We start from the raw sequence: 25,187 nt of genomic DNA, 5'->3' as shown, positions 1-25,187 counted from the left end.
CTTGCAGCTTCACAGCCAGTTTCTTACTGTGCATGAGTGAAGCTTGCTGCGCTTTTAATGGGCCACAGTCTTTTGGGACCTGTGAAGTGTCCCATAAGGCTGCAGGGGAAGGAGGAGGGGCCAATGTGGGGGCGGGTACCTGTGAAAACCAGGTACCCGCTAACCCCCCCCCCCCCCAAAGGTGCCAATTGTTGGCACCAGAGGAGGGGAGGAGGCAGACAAGCATAGCTTTCCCTTTTGTGTGGAGCTCCGCTTTAAGAGCTTTTAATCTACAAGCTAATAGTGTTTCACGTAGTAATATTATAATATCCCTAGTCCACTGTTCCTTGTCTAACATGAATTAGACAAAGGAGACAGGTATAGACAATACAACCGATAGTAGGTCCACTATTTGTTTCTAATACTAAGAGCCCTTTCACACTGACAGCATTCGGGCGTCAGGGGTAAAGCGTGGTGCTTTACCTGCTCTTTTTGGGTGCTAGCGGGGCGCCTTTAACCCCCGCTAGCTGCCGAATAAAGGGTTAATAGTGGTTAACCCTTCGGCGGCGCTGCCCATTGATTTCAATAAGCAGGGGCGCTTTAGGAGCGGTGTATACACCGCTCCTAAAGCACCCCAAAGAAGCTGCTTGCAGGACTTTTTTGACTGCCTGCCAGCGCAGCGCCCCTGTGTGAAAGCACTCGGGCTTTCACACTGGGATTGCAGATGAGGCATTTTTCAGACACTTTACAGGCACTATTTTTAGCGCTAAAGCACCTGAAAAACTCCTCTAGTGTGAAAAGGGTCTTAGTGATTACTGGATCGTAGATGAAGTCTACTCCTGGATGGGTTCATCAAATATAATTGGAATTAGGTAGGCAGTACATAGCATGTTATCTAACCAGCTTTAAATAAGTTTGGTGGAAAATATATAGTTGTGTTAAAGTGGTTGTAACCCTAAAAAAAAAACTGTCCCTTTTTTAAAGCATGACCTATAGTACAGTGCTTGTGCCATGTAATTTCTCCCTTCCTAATGTGTAATATACCTGGGTGATCCTGTCAGTTCCTGTGTCCCCCTGTCTGTGCTGACCACGGTAATCATGTCTGCTGAACCGTGGTGCGTTTACGTGCCTCTGTCTCTCTGCTCTGAACCTCTCCTCTCTCCCCCTCTCCCCCTCCCTCCCTGTCTGCTGTCAGTATGAGAGCTGATCTTGTACCTACCGCTCCGGACGCTGTTATCCTGCAATTTGCAGCCAAAATGGTTGTATCCCATCAAACTTAAACTCCGCTTGTTTGCTTCCTACCTCCCTCAGCTGCCACATTTGGCACCTTTCGGGGGGGGGGGGGGGGAGAGTAGATACCTGTCAAAACCAGGTATTCGCTCCCTCTTCCATGTAAGATCGCCGCATCCTTATGCGGCAATCTACCAAACTTGCGGCCCCTCCTCTTCACCCCCCCTTTCCCCCTCTGCCTTCTGGGAGACGCACAGGTTCCAGAAGACAGCGGGACCATTTAGAAAGGGCAGCCCAGCTTCCTTATGCACAGTAGGAAAGAGGCTGTGTATCTGCACCCGCAGACGATGGTCTGATCGGCTTGGGGGGGGGGGGGGGGGGGGGGCTGACATCGTAAACTCCCTGGACAGGTAAGTGTCCTTATATTAAATGTCAGCAGCTACTGTATTTGTAGCTGCTGACGTTTAATTTTTTTCCCCCAGGCTAGAACTCCTCTTTAAACAATTAACTAAAGCGTGTGGCTAAATACCGTTTTTCATCCTGCAGCTGTGCAGTCATGTGATCCCTGCTGCTGGCTGGCTGATGTCAGAGAATCTCAGCCCCTCCCACTGCCCTGCTTAGATCGGCGAAAGCGGCGGGGATCACGTGACCGCACAGCTGCGGGATGAAAAAAGCTATTTAGCCTTGTCATTTAAAAATAAAAACACACGCTGTATTTAGCAATTGTTTAAGCCTGAGGGTATACCAGTAAAGTCACAATATGACTTTACATACACTTTAATTTGTTATTGATGGCTGGGGCACCGAAAAATGTAAGAAGGCCTACTCCCAGTCCTCATCGGAAAGGTTGGGGATTAGAGTTTGCCATTTACATAGTTGCAGAGGTTGAAAAAAGACACAAGTCCAAGTCCAACCTGTGTGTGTGTCCTTTTATGTTTAATAGTACATTGTATACCCCTGTATGTTGTGGTAATTTAGGTGCCATCTAATAGTTTTTTGAAATTATCGATGCTCCCTGCTGAAACCACTGCTTGTGGAAGAGAATTCCACATCCTTACCGCTCTTACAGTAAAGAACCCTCAACAAAGTTTAAGGTTAAACAGCTTCTCTTTTATTTTTAGTGAATAGCCATGTGTCTTTTTTAAATTTCCTTGCGCGGAAACGTTTTATCCCTATTGTGGGGTCATCAGTACGGTGTTTGTACATTGAAATCATATCCCCTCTCAAGCTTCTCTTCTCCAGAGAGAATAAGTTCAATGTTTGCAGTTTTTCCCCATAGCTGAGATCCTCCAGTCCCTTTATTAGTTTTCTTGGCCTTCTCTGGACCCTCTCCAGTTCCAGCACATCCCTCCTGAACACTGATGCCCAGAACTGGACTGCATACTCCAGGTGGGGCCGGACCAGAGTCTTATAGAGTGAGAGAATTATCGTTTTGTCTCTGGAGTTAACCCCCTTTTTTTAATGCATGCCAATATTCTGTTGGCTTTGCTTGCAGCTGCTTGCATGCCATTGCTGAGCCTATCATCTATTAGGACCCCCCGGGTCCTTTTTTATCCTACATTCCCCCAGAGGTTCTTCCCCTAGTGAGTAGATTGCATCCATATTTTTGGCACATTTTTCAGCATTAAACCTCATTTGCCATGTAGTTGCCCACCCCATTAATTTGTTTACATCTTCTTGCAAGGTTTCCACATCCTACATAGAAGTTATTGCCCTGCTTGGCTTAGTATTGTCCGCAAATACTGAGATTGAGCGGTTTATCCCATCCTCTTGGTCGTTAATGAATAAATTAAATAGGCTTGGTACCAGGACAGTTCCCTGGGTTACCCCACTTTCCACACCAGACCATTACGAGTACTCCCCATTTATCACTACCCTCTGAACTCACCCCCTTAGCCAGTTTTCAATCCATGCACTCACCCGTTGGTCAATGCCGACAGACCTTAGTTTGTACAGTAAACGTTTATGGGGAACTGTATTGAATGCCTTTGAAAAATCCAGCTACACCACATCTACAGGCCTTCCTTTATCTAGATGGCAGCTCACCTCCTCATAGAAGGTTAATAGATTGGTCTGGCAAGAACGATTCCTCATGAATCCATGCTGATTACTGCTAATACAGTTTTTTTTATTACTAAAATCTTGTATATAGTCCCCTATCATCCCCTCCAAGAGCTTTCATACTATTGATGTTAGGCTAGCTGGCCTGTAGTTCCCAGGGATGTATCTTGACCCTTTTTAAAAAAATTGGTGCTACATTGGCTTTTCTCCAATCAGCTGGTACCATTCCAGTCAGTAGACTGTAGACCAGGGATATGTAATTAGCGGACCTTCAGCTGTTGCAAAACTACAAGTCCCATCATGCCTCTGCCTCTGGGTGTCATGCTTGTGGCTGTCAGAGTCTTGCTATGCCTCATGGGACTTGTAGTTCTGCAACAGCTGGAGGTCCAATAATTGCATATTCCTGCTGTAGACTGTCCATAAAAATTAGGAACAATGGTCTGGCAATTACTTAACTGAGTTCTTTAAGGACCCTCAGGTGCAAGTCATCTGGTCTCGGTGACTTATTAATGTTACATTTTTCAAGTCTATTTCTAATTCTATCATCTGTTAGTCATGAGGGTGCTTCCTGTGACGTGTTTTGAGGATAAATATTGCAGTCTTGGTTACTGAATCCCCCGTTTCCCTCGTGAAGACTGAGGAGAAGAATAAATTCAATACCTTTTGCCATCTCTCCATCTTTTGTAACCAGATTTTCTTCATCATCCTTTATGGGGCCAAAATGTTCTGGCCTCCTCCCTTTCTTACTACGGTATTTATATACTTAACAAATTTCTTTTATTTTTTAAAAAATTTTTTTACTCTCCTCCACTATGTGCCTTTCATGTTCTATCTTAGCCGCACTGATTGCACCCTTACATTTCTTATTGCATTCTTTGTAAAGTTGGAATGCTGACAATGACCCCTCGGCCTTGTATTTTTTGAAGGCCTTCTCCTTTGCTTTTATATGTTGGAGTTAAGCCACCCAGGACTTTTGTTAGCTCTTTTAAATGTATTTCCCATTGGGATGTACTGGCCAATACCTTTTTATTGAATATGCTCTTAAAGCACTCCTATTTTTCCTCCGTGTTCTTTGTTCCTAGGATTTTATCCCATTTAATATCTTCTAGCAAGGAGCGCAGTTTAGGAAAATTAACCTTTTTGAAATTCAGTGTCTTTTTTGTATTACCCTTGTGTTTCCTATTTTGTGTGAAACTAATTGTGGTCTCTGTTTCCAAAATTGCCCCGTATTTCTACATCTGCGATCAGGTTTGTATTGTTAGTAATCAGTAGGTCTAGTAATGCTTTTTCTTGTTGATGCATTTATCATCTGACCCACTAAATTGTCCTGCAAGACATTTAGGAAAGGGTGAGCCTTAGACGAATCATCCTCCAGGCAGTCATGACGGCCTCCACAAAATTCTAAAGCCTCTTTATGAAGGGGCACCCCCGCATGCTCGAGTGGGGGAAAGGCTTCTACAGTTTTCAAGGGTCTGGCAGGAACAATGTCAAGACAGATGGGTGGCTTACTCAATTTCTCCAGGTTGCGAACTAGAGTTCTGAAGGTTCGTTCTGAGGGTTCCCGTCTCCTCGTTTTCTCAGATCAAACGTTCCCAGAGAGCCAGTGAAAAAGTCTCTTTCTAGCTTTGGATAATCTCTTGTCTCAAAGAGTGATATCGGTGGTCCCCTTGGAAAAGCAAGGATTAGGGTTTTTATTCAAACCTTTTCACGGTTCCAAAACCAAACTGGGATGTCAGACCCATTTTAGTCTCCATCCTACAAGGGGGAGAATTTCTGGCATCAATCGACATCAAGGATGCTATTCTCCATGTGCTGATTTTCCCCGCTCATCAGAAATTTTTATGCTTCGAGGTAGAAAATCTTCATTCCAGTTTGTAGCTCTGCCTTCGGTCTAGCTGCTGCACCTCGAGTGTTTACAAAGGTCCTGGCTCCTCCTTTAGCCATGTTAGAGGCTCAAGGTATAACGATACTAGCCTACTTGGATGATCTACTCTTAATAGATCAATCGGTAGCCCGCTTAAAACCAAAGTTTGGTCACCACAGTCAGCTACCTGGAATACCTAGGTTGGATTCTCAACCTAGAAAAATCCTCCTTAAAACCATCAAGGTGATCGCAGTACTTGTGGCTGATCATAGATACAGCTTAGAAGAGGGTGCTTTTGCCCCAGAAAAGGATCAGTTCCATAAGGGAACTTATTCAGTTGATCAAAACAAAGAAGAATCCTTCTATTCGACTTTGCATGAAATTCTTGGGAAAGATGGTGGCTTCTTTCAAGGCTGTTCCTTATGCGCAGTTTCATTCAAGAGTACTGCAAAACAGTATCCTGTCAACTTGGAACAAGAAGGTCCAAGCTCTGGAATTCCCAATGCGTTTATCCCCCAAGGTGCATCAGAGCCTCAATTGGTGGTTAATATCCAAGAGTATTCAAAAAGGAAAATCCTTTCTACCAGTTACCTGGAAGGTGGTAACAGATGCCAGCCTTCTGGGCTGGGGAGCAATCCTGGAAGAAGCGTCTGTCCAAGGGAAATGGTCCAAATCAGAGATGACTTTGCCCATCAATATTCTAGAGATTCGGGCAGTACGCCTGGCCCTCGAGACCTGGATGCTAAATCCGACAATGCCACAGGTGTGGCATATATCAATCACCAAGGGGGCATGAGAAGTCTTGCAGCCCAGAGAGAGGTGAATAATATTCTATCTTGGGAAAACAACATTCCTTGCCTATCGGAAATTTTCATTCCAGGAAGAGAGAATTGGCAGGCGGACCACTTGAGTCGCCAACAATTGTTCCCAGGAGAATGGTCCCTTCACCCACGACATCTTTCTGTCAATATGCCAAAAATGGGGAGTTCCGGACATGGATCTGTTTGCGTCCAGGTTCAAAAACAAGATTGACAACTTTGTGTCAAGGACAAGGGATCCAGTGGCATACAGTACAGATACCTTGTTTTTTTCCGTGGGATCAGTTTTTCACTGATCTATGCGTTCCCTCCTGTTCTGCTGCTTTCGCACCTTCTCGCAGGATCAAGCAAGAAGGGAAGGAGGTGATTCTTGTGGCCGAGGAGATCTTGGTTTGCCGCGATCATAAAAATGGCAGTAGGGGACGCTTGGACGCTACCGCTATGGCCAGACCTTCTCTCGCATGGTCCGGGATTCTATCCTACCTTACAAACGCTAAATTTAGCGGTTTTGCTATTGAGACCCACATTCTAAAAAGATTGTGGGCTGTTAGCTTCAGTAGTTTCTACTTGGTTAATGCTAGGAAGCCGGGCTCCAGAGTCATATACTATAAAGTCTGGAAGGCATATGTCTCCTGGTGTAAACTCAGGAGGTGGCACCCCAGAAAATATGTCATAGGTGGGATCCTTGAATTCCTACAGATAGGATTAGAAATGAAGCTGGCCTTGAGTACTATCAAGGCCAGATGTCGGCTTTATCTGTGTTTTTTCAACAACCACTTGCTTCAAACTCTCTGGTTCATAACTTTATTCAGGGGGTAACGCGGATTAATCCTCCAGTCAGGTCACCCCTGAACCCTTGGGACTTAAATTTAGTCCTGTCCGCTTTACAGAAGCAGCCTTTTGAGCCAATACGAGTTATTCCCTCGGTCCTCTTGACGAGGAAAAATAATTTTCTTGGTTGCCATATCTTCTGCAGGAAGAGTATCAGAGTTGGCTGCTATTTCTTGTAAAGAGCCATATTGGTTTATTCATAAGGATGAGGTTGTATTGCGGCCTCATCCTGAATGCCTACCAGGTTATTGTTCTGCCTTAATTTTTTTCCCCAGAAGCTTGTTCTGTGGAAGAAATATCTCTACATTCTCTTGTTGTGGTGAGAGTGGTCAAAGTCTGTTGAAAGTGTCCGCTCAGATTCATAAAACAGATGTTTTGTTTGTGTTGCCAGATGGTCCTAAAAGAGGACAGGCACCGTAGAAATCTACTATTTCTAAATGGATTCGCCAAGTGATTGTTCATATTAAAGTGCACTCCACCAGGGCTGTTAGTGCCTCTTGGGCAGTGCATCACCAAGCCTCCATGGCTCTGCAAGGCCGCAACTTGGTCTTCAGTCCATACATTTACCAGATTCTATCAAGTAGATGTAAAAGATCATGAGGATATCACCTTTGGGCGCAGTGTACTGCAGGCTGCAGTATGAGTCCTCTAAGTCTCTTGGTGCCCTACTTTTGTTGTGTCTCCCTCCCGTCAGTTGGCATTGCTATGGGACATCCCACATAGTAACTACTATGGCTCTGTGTCCTGTGATGTACGGTAAGAAAATAGGATTTTTATAACAGCTTGCCTGTAAAATCCTTTTCTTTGAAGTACATCACGGGACACAAAGGTCCCTCCCTTCATTGGTATACACGTGTATTGCTTTGCTACAAAACTGAGGTACTCCCACCAGTGGGAGGGGTTATATAGGGAGTGAGCTTTTTAATTTAGGGCGTGCCAGTGTCCATTACCTGAAGGTGTCCTATAACCCACATAGTAACTACTATGGCTCTGTGTCCCGTGATGTACTTCAAAGAAAAGGATTTTACAGGTAAGCTGTTATAAAAATCCTATTTTTCGGCTATCTTCTCTCCCAGCCGAGCTGCTCCCTCTCCATTTAGGTGCAGCCCATCCATGCTAAAGAGCCGGTAACTGTCTGAAAAGTCAGCCAAGTTCTCCAGGAACCCGAACCCCTCCTTTCTACACCAGCTCCTCAGCCACTTGTTAACTTTCCTAATCTCCCGCTGCCTTTCTGGTGTGGTTCCAGGTACCGAGAATACTACCTTGGAGATCCTATTCCTCAATTTAGCTCTGAAGTCCCTAAAATACTTTTTTTTAGGACACTCCATCTTCCTCTGACTTTGTCATTGGTGCCAACGTGCACCGTAATAGCTGGGTCTTCCCCAGCCCCTCCCAGTAATCTGTCCACCAGATCCGTGATGTGCCGAACCCAAGCGCCTAGTAAACTACATACAGTTCGGCGCTTCAGATCTTTATGCCCTCTGTCCTTCTAATAACTGAGTCCCCTACCACCAGAATCTGTCTTTCCTTACCCTCAGCTTTATCTCCGCCTTCACTGGAGGAGTTTTTCCCCTGGCAGCTAGGGGCGTCGCTCTGCTTCAGCAATGCTGGTCCCTGACTGTTTTCCCCAGTATCCCGCAACAGGGCGTACTTATTGGGATGTTCCAGCCCAGGACCGGCCTCCCTGACTCTTTCCCCTCTATCCTTCCTGAGTATCACCCATCTACTCTGCTCTGGTGCCTGCACCTCTGTCTCCACCAGCCACTATGCTGGCCCATACCGGCACGATCCCAACTCTCCTGTAGTATGCAGAGTCTTCTTGGCGACAGTTGCTTCCCTAGATTCAACCTGGGTTTCCAGGGAAACAACTGGCAGCAGTATTCGCTAGAGGTCGACCGATATATCGGCCGGCCGATATATCGGCCGATATTTGGCGTTATTTACTTAATCGGCATCGGCCGATTGTGCTGATAAAAAAGGCCGATTGTAACTTCAGCTGTGACTTGCAAATGACTTCTGTAATAGAAGTTAATGCAAGTTGCCTTAAGTTATCTGTGAAGTTTTCTTCTCTCCTCCTCTGGGCAGCCTGCCAAATCTGATAAGATGATACATTTGTATCTTTCAGGTTCTTTTTATCAATAGACTGAACTCCGTGGAGAAGTTTTCAGTTTAACCATTTAAAGACTAAATCTTTTCTGACACTTGTTGCTTACAAGTAAAAATCCTGTATTTTCTGCTAGAAAATCACTTAGAACCCCCAAACATTATATATATTTTTTTAGCAGAGACCCTAGGGAATAAAATGGTGGTTGTTGCAATATTTTATGTCACACGGTATTTGCGCAGCGGTCTTTCAAACGCAATTTAAAAAAAAAAAAATACAGTAATGAATTAAAAAAAAAACCTAAGCAGTAAAGTAAGCCCATTTTTTTTCGTCCAAAAGTTTTGATTACCTGTTTTTGTGTATTTAATATTTAAGATAGTTGTTTTTTTTTTTTTTTTTTTCGTTTTCTAAATTATACATACAAGTGAACTGATTGGAGGTTTGTTTTGTTTAATGTTTAAATGAAAAAAAATTTCTGTATTACTTAAGGTTGCTTTCACACTGGAGCGGGCATGCGTTGATGGTAAAACGCTGCTAGTTTTAGCGGCGCTTTACCGTCATTTTAGAGGCGCTATTCGGCTGCTAGCGGGGCGCTTATAACCCAGCTAGCGGCCGAGGAAGGGGTTAAATGCGCCCCTGAAGCGCCGCTGCCAAAACGCTTTGCAGGCGCTTCGGCAGCGGTGCACATTCATTTCAATGGGCAGGAGTGGTGGAGGAGCGGTATTGCACCGCTCCAAAGATGCCGTTTGCAGGACTTTTTTTTACATCCTGCCAGCGCATCGCCTCAGTGTGAAAGCACTCGGGATATCACACTGAGACTGCAGGGGAGCCGTTTTACAGGCACTTTACAGGCGCTATTTTTAGCCCAAAAGCACCTGAAAAACGCCCCAGTGTGAAAGGGGTCTAACTGTTAGATTTTATGAGATGAAGGGAAAAAAGAAAAAAAAAAATCGGCCAAATATATCGGCCCAAAAAAATCGGCATCACATATCGGCCATCGGCCACCGCGATTTCTAAATATCGGCATCGGCATCGGCCAGAGAAAAACCCATATCGGTCGACCTCTAGTATTCGCCCTCGATTGGATGATCAAGGAACGCATACATGCCGCAAGATGTGCACCGAGTTGAATCTCCACACTCGCCGGGCATCGTACCTACTAATTTAATGGGGATTTGGAATTATACTCTGTCCAATTAACTATCCACTAACTTCCTGACTCTAATACTCAACGTTAGTGGGACCTTGCTAGCTCCAATTTTTATAATAAAGTTGGTACTTCCATATTATTATTATACACGATTTATATAGCGCCAACAGTTTACGCAGTGCTTTACAACATTAGGGAGGACAGTACAAGTACAATACAATACAATTCAATACAGGAGGAATCAGAGGGCCCTGCTCGTTAGAGCTACAAAAGGACATCCTTTTGTTTTGGACCCCGGGGTTATCAAACAGCTAGCTAAAGATGTGTGCAGACACCTGTTTTCAACTGCCAAAGGCAGTATAATAAATATCAATACAAGACTGTCTTCCTCTAGCATTAGTGCTGGAATAACCAGAAATGTAATGTTTAACATTATTTTGTTTTATTTCTTTTAAGCTGGGTCTAAGAAGGAGGGGTCATCAGATGCAACCACGTCCTCCGGCGTCCCAACTCCAGCATCTGCCACCTCTCTGGACGCTTCAACTCATGACATCATCACAGAGCAGCCGCGGTCCCAACACACCCTGCAATCAGACTCTGTAGATCTCAGCAGCTCAGATGTCCCCAGTACTGTTACAGAGGGGGATGAAGAGGACATTTTAAGCCGCAGTTCCAGTCAGATCAGCACTGTCCAGTCTGACACCAACATGGACATGAACGAGGGAACCACCCAGGCTTCCTCACCAGTGAGTGACAGCTCGCAGACCACCACAGAAGGTCCAGATTCTGCTGTCACCCCTTCGGACAGCTCGGAAATTGTAAGTGTGCAGCGGGCAGAGGGGGTATCACGGTCTTCTACTGAAGGGCCGGACATGTCTCAGAGTTCCTCCATGGAGGGCCACGAGCTGGATACATCAACCTATTCATCATCTTCCTTTTCACTGTCAGCCAATAGTTTTGAAAAGGTCAGCATACCTCTGTCTGAGAGCATGACCTCTTAAGAGGAAAGCATTGCATGATGTTCTAAAAAGGCAGTATTGGAGCTTTTCAATCTCCATATATTGCATTTGCCTTTTTATGCTATTTTTGTTCTTAAAAGCTTTAAAGTGGGGTTCCTCTATTTTTGAGCTTGGTGTTTATTGGCCGGAGTAGGGGTTTTCTAGCTTTGCCAATTTGCCATTCCAGGGCAGTGGCACCCCAACACTTACTCTTATTCAGTAAAGTCGGTTATATTTTACTGAAGTGATATCAGTGAAATATGATTTCATTGTTACTTTCTGTAAAAGACATGTACTTCATTGTGCATTGCTCTTTGTATCACTGAGTAAGCCAGTTGGGGCTTAACTTTAGTAAGCCATTTGCTTGGAAGCATGCTTTATTTTGGTGGGTATTTTTAAAGTTTCGCAATAATCTTGCTAAATTGTATTTCAAACCAGTCCTCAATGATTTGCTGACTGGCTAGAATTAAAGTTCAGCAAAAGCAAAATACTTTTCTCTGCTGTATATAACAGCACCTGAAGTAAAGGTGTCAGACATGTTTGCAATCCTGAGGATGACACATTCCACTTTGCATGGCTAGCTGTTAAATCCAAACTGTTGCTGACTGTTTCAGTCCCCACTAAGAATCAGGAACCTATCAGAATGGCAGCTATGACATTGTGATCCCATGTAAGGTAAAGGCATCATAGCAAATAAAGTTTGCAGAGGCAACTGCAGCTGTAGATAGCATTATGCATTTGTTTAATACTGTAATTGTCTGATATAATTATAGTATTTAAAAAATACATTCATTAAAGAAAAAGTTTTATAAAGTGTACCAAATGAAATCCTTATAGGTCCTTAAGAAAATGTATAAACTATTTAGAAGGGCAAACTAGACACAGGCTTTTATGGTCAAGGTAACGGGCTAGTACTGATGCTGCTGAATTTGGCATCTAGGCCCCAATGGCTGCTAGGCACAAAAGTTTTAAAGACCAGTGGCAGGTGGGTGCTGTATATTTTGGGGGAAGGGGGAGCAAATGAGACATCCCGCCGCAACCTAACCCCCCCCCCCCCCCATGGCGGTTGGTCGGCACCGCACTTATTTACCTAACACCAATGTCCCTGTGTGATGAAGCTGCCAGTGCTGTCTTTTTGGAAATGCTTGCTTGTCTGACTGTTAGGGCTGCAATGGAAGACTTCGTTTTTTTTTTTCTTGGGACCAGTTTCCTTTACTTTTTACTGAGGTTATATACCCATTCGTTTTTGGCATTCCTTGAGCTAGCTTATAGACTAATATCCATACCAAAGCCATATAAATGCAGACACCTAGTCTCTAGAGATGATTTGATTGAAAGTTTGTAAACTTATCAGTATAATTTTAATTTTGGATTGAGGGAGGAAACTAGGGCACACTAGAACATACAAACCCCAGGCAGATTGTCATTCGTGAGAATTAAACCCAGCACACCAATGTGCGAGTACTGAAACAGGAGGGATCACATACATTTTGTTGTCCAGCTATTTTAAGATGGTTTGCACTGTAAGTGGTAATAACTAGTCATTCTTCTCGGAGCATCTGCTCTGTCAGCCAGGCCAAACCTCAGAGTCCTCAGTTCTTCATGCCCTTTAATGGGTTACAGGATACATATAATAGACATGACCCTTCGCTATTCGTGCTTGGTGGTGCCGCCCCAGGCTGAGGTGTAGAGCTCCATTGGCACTCAGGATAGTAGGGATGCCAGAGTAAGAAGAACTCATCCAGTGATCAATGAACATTTATGCATGAGGCTGCAGCTCACGATCTTGGTGTGGACGTATACATGTAAAAAGCCTCAGTCAATGCTGCTCCTTGAGCCATGCCCCTTGACTTGTTTCGCCCTGCCCACCAGGGGCTTAATCATAGGGAACCCCATGATTAAGCCCTAGTGGGCAGGGTGAAACATGTTAGACTGAGGCTTTCACATGTATACGTCCACACCGGGTTTGGCTATGGCGAGTGGCAGTCTCATGATTAAATGGTCCTCTGACTTGGTCAGTAGGGACCTTTCTGTACTTGGAGGCCCTCTTAAGGGTCAGTTGCTGTTTATGGGATTTAGTTATTTTTGCTAGCTGGCACTGTCTTGGCATGGTTTAGGGGGTTTAAGTGAGCCAGTGCTTGCTAAACCTAAAGATAAATTTGTACATGATATTTAAAATACACATGTAGTTGAGGGTCAAAGAAAAGCATGGTAGCCTTCCTTAAATATAGAAGAGTACAGAACATGACAGCCACAGGTCCTCTAAACTGGTACATTTTGTCCTGACATTCCTTGTGCAGTAATGGAAGGCATTTTCTGAAACTGAACAGGTCATTGAGAGGCTGGTGTGAAAGCGCTTATATTGTTCTTACACCCCATTATATTGCATTACCCCTGTTATGCTTTCTTGCTGTGCATTGTAAGATGCCAAATGGCAGCAATTTTTTATTGCTCTCATGCAGTGTTAATTTTGATGTCAGATATCAACTTAGTTTTGGTCTTTTGTTTGAAATGTCATTTTAGCTATAGTTGTTTTTTAGTCATCTGAATTGTTTTAGTTTTGGTTTTAGTTGACTAAAACTCATATACTCCTGCAGTAAAAAATCTAATAACATTATTTATGGTATTAAAGTTTCAACATGCAACACAGACACAGATTTAACCGTTGTGATATATAACCAGCGCTTGTTTTGACGTCCCATTTTGATTTAGTTTTAGTCTTTGGCTAAAATGCTGTTTTAGTTGTATTTTAGTCATCTAAATTAGTTGTATTTAGGGATGCACTGATACTGCTATCGTTGCTGATACCGAGTACTCGTGAAAATGCTCCAGATACTGAAAGCGATGCTTTGCAGTGTGATTTGCGTCCATGCAAAATGAATGGGTGCAAATTGCACTAAAAAGAATTTCCCACACCACTCCTGTGTGAACTCAGGCTTGTCATAGTGACGTTCACACAGGAGCAGTGCGGGAAACCTCCCTGCGTGATGGGTTTCTCCAGCTCTGGCTCCCATCTAGCTGTGGACATCTGCGGCTCCTCCTGCCTCTCCCATGGCTTTGTCCAACCCCCCCCCAGCCTCCAGTGGTTAGAGCCATCTCCTAGTGCTGACAGTACGGACTACAAGGATTCTAATTGGTCTTCACCATCACATAGACGGTGCTGACCAATCATAAGCCATCTCTAGAAAACATAGAAAAGTAACAGCAGAAAAAGACTGGAGTAGTCCATGGAGTCTAGCCCGCGCAGTCAGGAGAGCTTTTCTGACAGCGGGGGGATCAGCAATCTGGTACTGGGGGGGGGGGGTGGATCAAACCACTGGAGGCTGGGGTGAATAAAATCCATGGGAGAGGTAGGAGGAGCAGCAGATGACCACAATCAGATGGGAGCCTGAGCTGGTGGAACCCGTCATACAGGGAGGTTTTCCACTCCTGTGTCAACTCAGGCTCAAAATCATTATGACCAGCCTGGGTTCACACAGGAGCGGTGGGGAAAATGCATGTGATTTCGGACGGGGATTGTACTGCTTTCCTTTTCAAATTGAATGCAATTCATTTTGTATGGGTGTAAATGGCATTGCAAAGTATCGGTACTCTGTATCGGCGAGTACTTGACCAAAAGTATCGATAAAAGGAAAAAAATAACAGTGCATCCCTAGTCATATTTTAGTAGACTAAAATAATGTTAATTTTGTAGACAAAAATATTTTTATCAAAGATATTACCACTGCTCTCATGCTGTTTTGTTTGAATTGGCATTGTACAATTTCTGACTTTGTAGGTGATAGATGGTGCTGAGAACCTGTATTCCGGCATGCAGATTGGGCAGCTCCAGGACGAGGAAGACGAAGGAGCGATCATCCACCAGGAAGAGTTGGCTGATCGTTTTGGGAACACGGCTCTTGGTAGGTTACCTTTGGAAGTGCTATTAATTGTAGGTGGATGGTTTTAGATAAAGCACAGGTCAGGGATATTGGCTAAATCTAAAAGCATTTTTCTTTTCTTTTCTTTTCTTTTTTTTTTTATACTTTAAGGATTTACATGGACTTGGCTTAAGATTTTTCTGTTTATTAGCATGGAGTGGTATGATGTTGTACATACCAGCGCTGTCACTCTTTAAATGACAATTGCCCGGCCATGCTACACTGTACCCAAATGAAATTTTTTATAATTTTTTTTCACACAAATAGAGCTTTCTTTTTGTGGTATTTAATCACTTCTGGGTTTTTTATTTTTTGCAAAAAAAAAATTTAAAATTTTTAAAACGGGTACATTTTCTCCTTCATTGACGTGGGCTGATGAAGATGCGCTGATGGGCTGCACTGATAAGGTGGCACTGATGGGCAGCACTGATGAGTTACTCATGGTCACTGGTTAGTGGCACTAGTGGGCATTGATAGGTGGCACTGATGTGCATCTGTAGGTGGCACTAGTGGGCAGTGGCACTTGAGGGCACTGCATAGCAGCAGTGCCTCTCCCTGTTTGGGACCGATGTCCCTCTGTCAGAAGCCAGTGATTGGCTTTTTTTACACCGATCTTTTGTTTACATCATGTGATCAGCTGTTTTTGGTTGAAAACTGATCATGTGATAAGGGGCTGGGATCGACCCTTTACTCCCGCAGGGGGCGCACAGGCTGCTCATGCACGGGAGGATGTCTATTGACGGCCTCCCAGCAATTAAGGTCCGTGCTGTAGCCGTCATTCAGCTATAGCGTGGGCAGGAGGTGGTTAAAATCACATTTTGTTGCTTTGCAGCCGGAAATGAAGACAGACGTAGTTTTTGTTTTATCCAGCTGTATTTACTCAGTGCAACTTATAACATCTTCAAGTCATTCCACAGATTTTCAGTGTGGTTTAAGTTTGGGCTCTGACTAGGCCATGTAAGGACATTCACCTTTTTCTCCTTCAACCACCATGTGGTCATTTTGCTGTGTGCTTTGGGTCATTGTCATGTTGGAAGGTAAACCTTGTTCCCATTGAAAACTTTCTGGCAGAGGGCAGCAGATTCAAGAATTTGATGGTATATTGCCTCATCCATTTTTCCTTCTATCCTGACAAGTTCTCCAGTCCCTGCTGCAGAGAAACGCCCACAAAACATTATATTACCACCTCCATGCTTTACTGTAGGAATTGTGTTATTTGGATGGTGAGTTGTCTTGGATTTATGCCAGACATATAGTTTTGTGTTAAGGCCAAATATTTCAATTTTAGTCTCATCTGACCATAACACTTTTTTTCCATGTGGCCTAATAATCTTCAAGGTACGTTTCATGACTGCATGTGGCCTTTCTTGAGGAGTGGTTTTTGTTTTGCAACCCTCCCATACAAGCCACGTTTGTGGCAAATTTGTGATATTGTTGTCACATGCACACAATGACCACTTTTTGTCATAAATTCCTGCAACTGCTTCAGAATTGGTGTAGGCTTCTTGGTAGCCTCTCTGACCAGTTTCCTCCTGGCTCTTTCATCCAGTTTGGAGTGACTTCCTGATCCAGGGAGGGTCTGTGTTGTACCAAATACCTTCTACTTCTTAATAGACTTCACTGTGCTTTTAGGCATTGATAAAACCTTTGAATTTTTTTTTGTATCCATCTCCTGACTTGTACGTGTCCAACTTTTATCCTGGAGATCTTTTGACAGTGCCTCGCCATCTATAGTTGATTGTTGGCTTCAGTTGCACCATCAGGGACTGAAATGCTCCAGGAAAGCTCTTTTCATGCCGAGCTAGTCTAAATGACCACAGCTGATCACAGTTGAAAGTCAAATGGCTTTATGTGCAATTGAGAAGGTGATTAGCTACACCTGATTTTTTTTTTTTTTTTCCTGAAATGTTGGTGTTCTTCTTTTCACTTGGATGATTCTTTTCTATACTCACTGTAGTGTGTGTTTCAAGAACATTCTAATATATCAGTGGCAAAGTTCCTCATAGGGTATTCCAAGAAGGCAGATTTCTGGTTAATTTGAAAAAGGAATATTCAATACATATTAAAGAGGTGAGAAAGTTTAGAACTTGCTTCCATTCAATCTGGACATGCAACCCATAGTGCAAGGACGGGATGGGGTAAGATATGTTTGGGTACAATATACAATTGAATTAGTTTATTTTTAAACTAAAAGGTGGGATTAGCAGACATCCTCCCAGCCCCCATTGATCCTCCTCTTTAGTAAAGATCTTGTCACTGATGGTCCAGCATTTGGTCACTTGGCTGGCATCAGAGGGAGCCCAGAACAGTCATTTCTGTAGACAAGTCTAGCATGTCAGCCCATCTGTTCTCATTTAGTTTACCAGCCTGGTTGTGAAAGGATAGATGGATATTTTAATTGGCATGCAAGTCTGCTTTGAAGGATTTTTTTTTTCATGCAGTTAATTTTTGTTTGGTCTAAAGCCACCCTCGAATGCTCAGTCAACTTATCAGCAGTTCTCTCCTCTTTTTCCTAAGGCCCCTTTCACACGGGCTTTCCAATCAGGTCCGGGTTTTTCAGGCGGACCTTATTGGACGCTCCATTCTCCCCTATGGGGCAGCGGATGTCAGCCATGACATGTCCACTGACACCTGCTGTTATCCAATCAAATCCACCGAATCCAGATGAATGGTGGCCCTATTTTGCATCTGTCTGGCGGATCGGATGAAAATGGATCGATCCCCAGCTGAGCAAGCGGAGTCTGTCAGACGGACAAGCCCATGTGAAAGGACCCCAACTCCCAACGTCTTTTTATTTTTTTATCTATGATCTGTTATAGAATAAAGTTTGGACATAGTGGTTAGTTGGGAAGGCTTACATCTGTTTACAGAGGCAGCTTTGGTAATAAGAAAAGTTTGTAGCAGGGTGGTTTATAGAACAAAATTTACTTTTTTTTATTTTAATTTTTTTTAAGGGCTAAATCAGAGTCATTTGCTAAAATCCATGGGTCACAGCCGCCAGTCATCAGATAGCAGCGTGGATCGCTTTGTAACAAAGGAGGACGTGGTGGAGCCTGGCGACCTGGAGAACAAGGTAATACCATTTCTAAATGGCACAGCACTATACCCCTTCTTTTTGAGAAATGGTCTGAGCGCCATTGTTTAAAATTGACTGATGTTGCTACTGTTGAACTGTTACTGTGCTCTATCCAATTTAAAGCCATCTCGGATAAAAGGAGACATTGGACACTACACAGACAGAGATGCTGCCCCCCTTGTTCATTGCGTTCGTCTGTTATCTGCTTCCTTCCTGCTCACTGGACAGAAGGGTGGTAAGTCTTAATTGTTATATGTGTTGTCTTTGGAGCTTGGGAGGTTCAAATAGCTTGCAATATTTCTGCAGATATTTGTAGGTTAGGGCTTTTATGGTAACTTTAATGTAAAACCAATGTCTGTAACACACCATGGGCTAAACAAAATTGTAATTCAACTCAAAATATAACATTTTTGCTAAACTCTCTAAACCGTTTTTGTATCTGCTTAAGTTTTTGTTTGTCATGTGAAATTTAATTAGATGTCTAAGTCGATTTTTTTTTTTTTTTCCCCCTACTCAGCTCTTGTACCAGACAGAGATGTTCGGGTGAGCGTGAAAGCACTGGCATTGAGCTGTGTTGGGGCAGCTATGGCCTTGTATCCTGAATCCTTCTTCAGCAAACTGTACAAACTGCAGACAGACACTGTGGATCCAATAGGTACCAGACCCTGTTTTTCAAATTGCTAATGTCCACACAGGTTTTTTATGGTCTTCTTCAGGAGAGGACTGGCCAGGGGATCAAGGATGAAACCGCCATTGACCACGGTTTCCTAATCCTCTCATTTACTTTAGGTCTAGCATTGAGGGCACCTTTAATTGCTTTACAGGCTTAGTCCATATGTGGCATCAGTAGAGCTATATTATAATTCTGGAATGGATACTATTCCCTGTCCCTAAACTATAAAAACTCTACTCTGAAGTTGGGCTTGTGTGGATTCACATTCATATTTCTAAGTTACATATAGTTACATAGTAGGTGAGGTTGAAAAAAGACACACGTCCATCAAGTCCAACCTATGTGTGTGATTATGTGTCAGTATTACATTACATATCCCTGTATGTTGCGGTCATTCAGATGATTATCTAATAAAAGTTGTGTTCTTAGATATTTCTAAGTTTGGTTCCTGATGTGATCAATTGCTTTGAAGGGCAGAGGAGAGGTCTGGGGTCTAATTGACGCGAGATATTTCCATAAGGAGTACCTGTCACTGCCTACTGCTACCAGTCTCAATATTTATAATCCCTGTGTTAATAAGTGATCCAAAAAAAATTAAAAATTAGACAGATTAAAAATAATTTAAAACCTTTTTTTAAAGCGCTCCTGTCCCCACGTGCAAAGGTGAACGCACGCGTCAGTCCCGCACGCATGCAAACGGCATAGGAGAAAAAAGCAAAGCAACCATATATTCAAACCTAAGCAGCCATCCGTCCCTCAAAGTTTACACAAAGAAAGAAACATTTGCCCATGGGACTTTAACAGAGTGGTGCTCATTAACAAATACAACAGTACTATATAAAAAGTACACATTTTATTAAAGTTAACAAAAAAAAAAACAAACTTGCATAACATTTACATTTCCACATAAATATGGATATGGAATTGATCTCCAATGTACATTCTGAATAGCAACATAATTATTAGATCATTGTTGAATTACTGAAGCTGTATGCATTTCGAGGGACAACGCCCTCTTCATTAGGCAACAGCTAAAGTTGGTTTAACTTTAATAAAATTTCTACTTTTAATATAAAAAAACAGTCACTTCCAGCGCCAATAGGTCTTCCAAGGTCTGGAGTAACAGATGTCAGATAATATGGTGGTGTTAAAGGTATATATGGTATCCCAAAACTAGGGGAATGCTGCCTTCCTCAGATGGGGTAATCCGAAAGGAACTACAAGAAAAACAGTAATGGAAGGCGCGCACACCTAGTGCATTACCAGAGATAATTTAATAATACATTTTTGTATAAAAGTGAGCTCTCACAAAATACAAGCTCCGAGGAAGTGGGTGCGCCCCCGAAACGCGTTGGCTGTACCCCATGTTCTGTGCATGTCCATGCATTGTGTTTATAGCCTTTTGTTAGTTGCATTTTGTGAGTACTCACTTTTATACAAAAATTTCTTATTATTAAATTATCTCTGGTAATGCACTAGGTGTTCGTGCCTTCCATCTCTGTTTTTCTTCTACTTTTAATATAACCCTGTTGAATTTGTTAATGAGCACCACTCTGTTAAAGTCCCATGAGCAAGTGTTTTTTTCTTTCCATGCAAACACCAATCACCCCACACAAGAGGTATCACCGTGATTGTCAGATCGAGGGCACTAATGCTAGCACCAGTCCTCCATGTGTTAATCTAAAGTAGTAACGTGAAAAGGCTTTTGAAGTGTTGCCTATGGATAGAAAAATGTATGTTTGTCGCCGGTGCACAGACGTGTGCAATTTTGAAGCGTGACATGTTAAATACTTACTCAGCGTCACACCATCTTTTAGACTGTATCAAACAATGGAGTAGTATATTGTGTTTTTGTGTGTTAAAATTCAAAAAAGTGTGTGTTTTTCCCCAAAAAATTGCGTTTGAAAGTTGCTGTGCAAATACTGTGTGAGATGAAAAATTGCAACACCCACTAATTTATTCTCTAGGGCCTCTGCTTTAAAAAAATAAATAAATAAATAAATAATATGTGTGTGTTTGTGGGTTCCAAGAAATTTTCTAGCAGAAATTGCTCAATTTTACATGTAAACAAAGTGTCAAAGGCCTTGTCTTGAAGTGCTTTAAAGTGGTTGTACACACTTTACAACCACTTTTTACTACAGGCAAGCCTATAATTAGGCTTCATCGCACATGCACACTTAAGCAAACTGAAGCAGTGGCATGTACGTGCTGCTGCTTCAGTTAGACTGTGCCGTTACCGGCTGCTCCCGCACGCATGCGAGGGAGTGACGTCATTGCGGCTCCGGCCGATTACAGTGCCCGGAGCCGCGATACCCGGAAGTAACCCACGGGAGCGATGTCGGCCCCGGAGCGGTGAACAAGGACCACTGCAGGGGCTTCGCTCTCAGGTAAGTAATTCATAATGAGCTAATATGCTATGCATACTAGCTCATTATGCCTTTGTCTTACAGGTTTTTTGCATTTTTTCATTGACCTGTTGAGCCTCGGTTCACACTTCCGTGACTTGAATTCAAAGTCGCATAAAAATTTGCGCCTCATAAACGGCAATAGACCCGTTCTAATTGGTGCGACTCAAGTCGTTCTGACTTAGAAAAAGGTTCCTGCACTACTTTTGGTGTGACTTCAACATGACTTACATTGACCTCTGTTAAAGAAGTCGTATGCAAGCCGCACAGGGATCTCAGATTCAAAGTCGCTGCAGTGTGAACAAGGGCTAACATGACATGAGTATAAAGAAGTCACTTTTGTATCCCCCCCCCCCCTCCAATTTCTCCTTGTAAACATGGCCTTGGTATGCTTGCATTACAAACTACCCGTGAACCTTTGTATTTCTTCAGGTTTCGCACTGCTATCTTTATCAAACGCTATCAAATATTCATAACCAGTAGAGTTTTATCTTCTGTAGCAGAAATACTTCAATATGCGGTGTCTATCTTTTTTGCTTATGTTATGTATTTCCATTGCAGATGTGCAATATGTTTCAGACATCCTAAATTACATCAGTCATGGGGACCCACAGGTCAGGGGGGCCACATCTATTCTCTGTGGCACAATCGTCTACTCCATCCTCCACAAGTCCCGATACGATGCTGAGCACTGGCTGGCCATTGTTAAAAGCTCTTCTGGTAACTAACTCCTTAAGTTCAATAATTGATTTTTTTTTTATTGTTTTGGAGACCCTGTTGCTAGACCATTAACTTCAACAACAATCTTCCTATAAGATTATGCAGTGCACCAGATAATTATTCACAGCGTTTCACTATATTTTGTTCTGTTACAGCCCTATTCCAAAATTGATTAAATTAATAATTTTCCTCAAAATGCTACAAACAATAACAATAATGGTGCACAATAAAAACCTGTGGCTTTGTGTAACTAAAAGGCAGGCTTTTAGCCACTTGCTGGCTTGTATACATTTTTGGGCAATTTTTAGGCATTTTGCCAAGGCACCCCTAAAGAAACCTCAAGGCTCCCCAGTTAAAAAAGGCTGGTGTAGAGAATGCTGCTGTGCACCACCATCTTGGATGTGATCTTAGCAGCCCCAGTAGACTAAAAATCACCTTGCATCTCCCCCGATACTGCATAAAAGTTTATGTAGGAAGGTAATGGGAGAGGACGCTCTCAGAAGTGGAAAGATCTAGGACATGCAAGGGAAATCAACTCTTCTTGAATAGTCAAATTTCTTCCCATTGCAATTAAGTAAAAAGTAAATTATGGGGAAAAGAAACACAAAGTAAACTTTAAAAAAAAAAAAAAAGAATTTTCTGTGCTTTTATAGTCAGTTTTTTTTAAGTTGGTGACATTTGTTCAAATGTTAATGATAAAGATCTAGGGTGCTGTTTTTTTTTTTCTTTCAGGGAATAGTTTTTCACTGGAAAATTGCATTCCTTTGTTGCAAAAATGTCTCAAAGATGAATCTTCTGTGACCTGCAAACTGACATGTGTGGCAGTCAGGGTAAGTATGTCCTGTGTATTCAAACAAAGCAAATATGCCACTACCGAGTCTGCTGTGAGTGGCATTTTGCATTTCTGGCAGATACAGTCAAGCTGAGCTGATCTTGTTCTTTACTTACCAGGGAAATATAAGTGTATACAGTGGCAGTGGGGGAAGTCTGACAGTGTGGGCAGGGTCAGAAATACAGCACAGAAAAGAATCCTAATAAGAGAGCAGGTAAAATTAGGATTGTTACTGGCTGGGAAATTTTTACAAGGTAATCTTTTTAGGGCTTCTTGATTCATTGGCTGCAGCACATTTCGCTCAAGGCTTCAAACCAATCTTTCTCCACTATTGTTCTATGGAACTCAGGTGTTCCTCCAAAGCAGGGTTTCTCAACTGGGGTTCTTCCTCGATCTACCAGTCAATCTCAGGCAGTTGATGGGTGGCTCACATCCCTGCTACTGACACATGCAGAGCTAGGCAGGGAAGCAGCTTTGATACTGTTGACTGTGGTCTGCCATTCCCCACTGGCTCCTCCTCCTCTCCTGTCCATCCCAGGTGCCTGTATGTGACATCACCTGGGGTGGATGGGAGTGGAGGAGGGGCTGGCTGGGAACAGAGTGCCAGAAGAGCACTGCCCTGCCTAGCTCTGCATGGGAAGGAAACTGCTGCAACTGTACTGTGCTCTGATGCGTGCCCCATGTGCCAGGGCCCCTTATGCGTGCCCTGCTGAACCATGCATGGCCGGCCTAAAGTGTTACTAAACCCACAACAGTAAAATAAGTCTGTATATGCAGTAAAGCATGCTTGTTATACTGACTGTGGAACCTAAGGGGTTAATCCCCTGCATTGTGTAAAAAGGGCTGTTTGATCCTGTCTTTTCTGATCCTCCCCTTCTTTTACAATCCCCAATCTATCTGCTGCTAGAATAGAGCCTTGGGGTCACTCTGCACATGCTTAGTTTGGTGTGTATTGCTAAAGAGTTATTTTTTTTCTTCTTGGGAGAGTACATGTGATCAGCACTGTCCAGACAGAGGGTCAGGAGTCCCGCAGCCTCATAGGACAATCAGGGGAAAATTAAAACTCCTCTTACAAGCTTTTAACCAGTACTCGGCCGAACACTGATAGTCACAAGACTGTTATATACTGTTTATGAGAAGAGGCATTTAGCAGTTTATATTTACTTAAATAATTACATTTCTGTGTACTGTGGGAGACCAGATATAGTGCATGCAGGGTCCTGGGTTTAGTAACACTTTAAGACCACCTCTTATTGTGCAATATTAAAAACACCTTTATTGTTGCAAACTAAAAATATAATCACATAAGACAGATTGTAAAAGATATATTGGGGAGTGTGTCTAGATTCGCTGGACTACAGAACTCCATCACCTCATCTACACAACTTGTGGTTCTAACCCCTCAGCACTCTATCCAAATCTAAAAAAAAAAAAAAAAAAAAAAGTTTTACCTTAAGTCAGCCTATTGTTTTGCATCAGCAAAGCACATGTTTACTTTAAAATAGGTTTAAACACAAAGTTCCCTCTGTCCTTGTTTTGCCTTTGCTAGTTTAGTTTAAAAAAAATAACTAAAAGTCAGCAGCTACAAATACTCTAATCCCCAACCTTTCCTATGAAGATTGGGAGTAGGTCTGCTCCTCAGATTTTTTTTTTTTTGGTACATCAATAACAAATTAAAGTGTATGATAAGTCACATTGTGACTTTACTGGTATCCCGTCAGACTTAAATGATGATTAACTGCTGCGTGTGTTTTTTTTTTTTTTTTTTTTTTTTAAACGACAAGGCTAAATGCCGGTTTTAATTCCGCAGCTGTACGCTCACCGTCACTCTTTCTCCGATATAAGCAGAGCAGCGGGAGGGGCTGAGATTCTCTCTGACATCAGCAAGCCAGCAGCGGGGGATCACGTGACCGCACAGCTGTGGAATGAAAACTGGTATTTTAGACTTGCCATTAAAAAATTGTTTAGAGGGGTTCCAGCCTGGGGGGAAAAAAAATTAAGTCAGCAGCTACAAATACTGTAGCTGCTGACTTTTAATATAAGGACACTTACCTGTCCAGGGATCCCCCGATGTCGGCACCCCAAGACGAATCGTCCATCTGCTTGGGTGCAGGTGCAAAACCAGGTACCCGCTCCTACTCTCTCCCATGAAAAAGCGCCAAACGTGGCAGTGGAGGAGGGGGGCAGGGTGTGAACAAGCGGAGCTTCCCCTTTTGGGTGGAGCTCCGCTTTAAAGATACTGTGTGCTGCTTTTTTTTTTTTTAATGTCATGCTTTTGTTTTTCCAGCATTGCATATCCAGTTTATTGTGTAGCACTTACAGTGAACATGGGTTACAGCTGATGATCGATCTGCTCACTTTGAAGAACAGCTCTTACTGGCTTGTCAGGACAGAACTGCTGGAGACTCTGGCAGAGATCGATTTTAGGTAAGTTCTTCTCTATGAAAGAATTGTGATTATTCGACTTACTCTTGTAGAGAAGGGGAGTACTGCTGTGTGTGTGTGTGTGTGTGTGTCACACACACA

The 25,187-nt window shown here is 43.0% G+C and overlaps 1 protein-coding gene across 1 annotated transcript in view; it reads left to right on the top strand.

The window, feature by feature from the left end:
- HTT (huntingtin) overlaps positions 1–25,187 on the top strand; it is a 283,920-nt gene that overhangs the window by 92,290 nt on the left and 166,443 nt on the right. The window contains 8 exon segments of the mRNA XM_073610874.1: positions 10,494–10,855; positions 14,814–14,937; positions 17,910–18,028; positions 18,155–18,266; positions 18,549–18,686; positions 21,671–21,829; positions 22,562–22,659; positions 24,949–25,088. Of these exon segments, the coding sequence (XP_073466975.1) occupies positions 10,494–10,855; positions 14,814–14,937; positions 17,910–18,028; positions 18,155–18,266; positions 18,549–18,686; positions 21,671–21,829; positions 22,562–22,659; positions 24,949–25,088 (1,252 nt within the window).

The sequence above is a fragment of the Aquarana catesbeiana genome, linkage group LG01, assembly GCF_042186555.1.
Source record: "Aquarana catesbeiana isolate 2022-GZ linkage group LG01, ASM4218655v1, whole genome shotgun sequence".
In the NCBI taxonomy this organism is placed as follows: domain Eukaryota; kingdom Metazoa; phylum Chordata; class Amphibia; order Anura; family Ranidae; genus Aquarana; species Aquarana catesbeiana.
The sequence above is the reverse complement of the archived record's forward strand: the minus strand, read 5'-3'. Positions and strand labels throughout refer to the sequence as shown.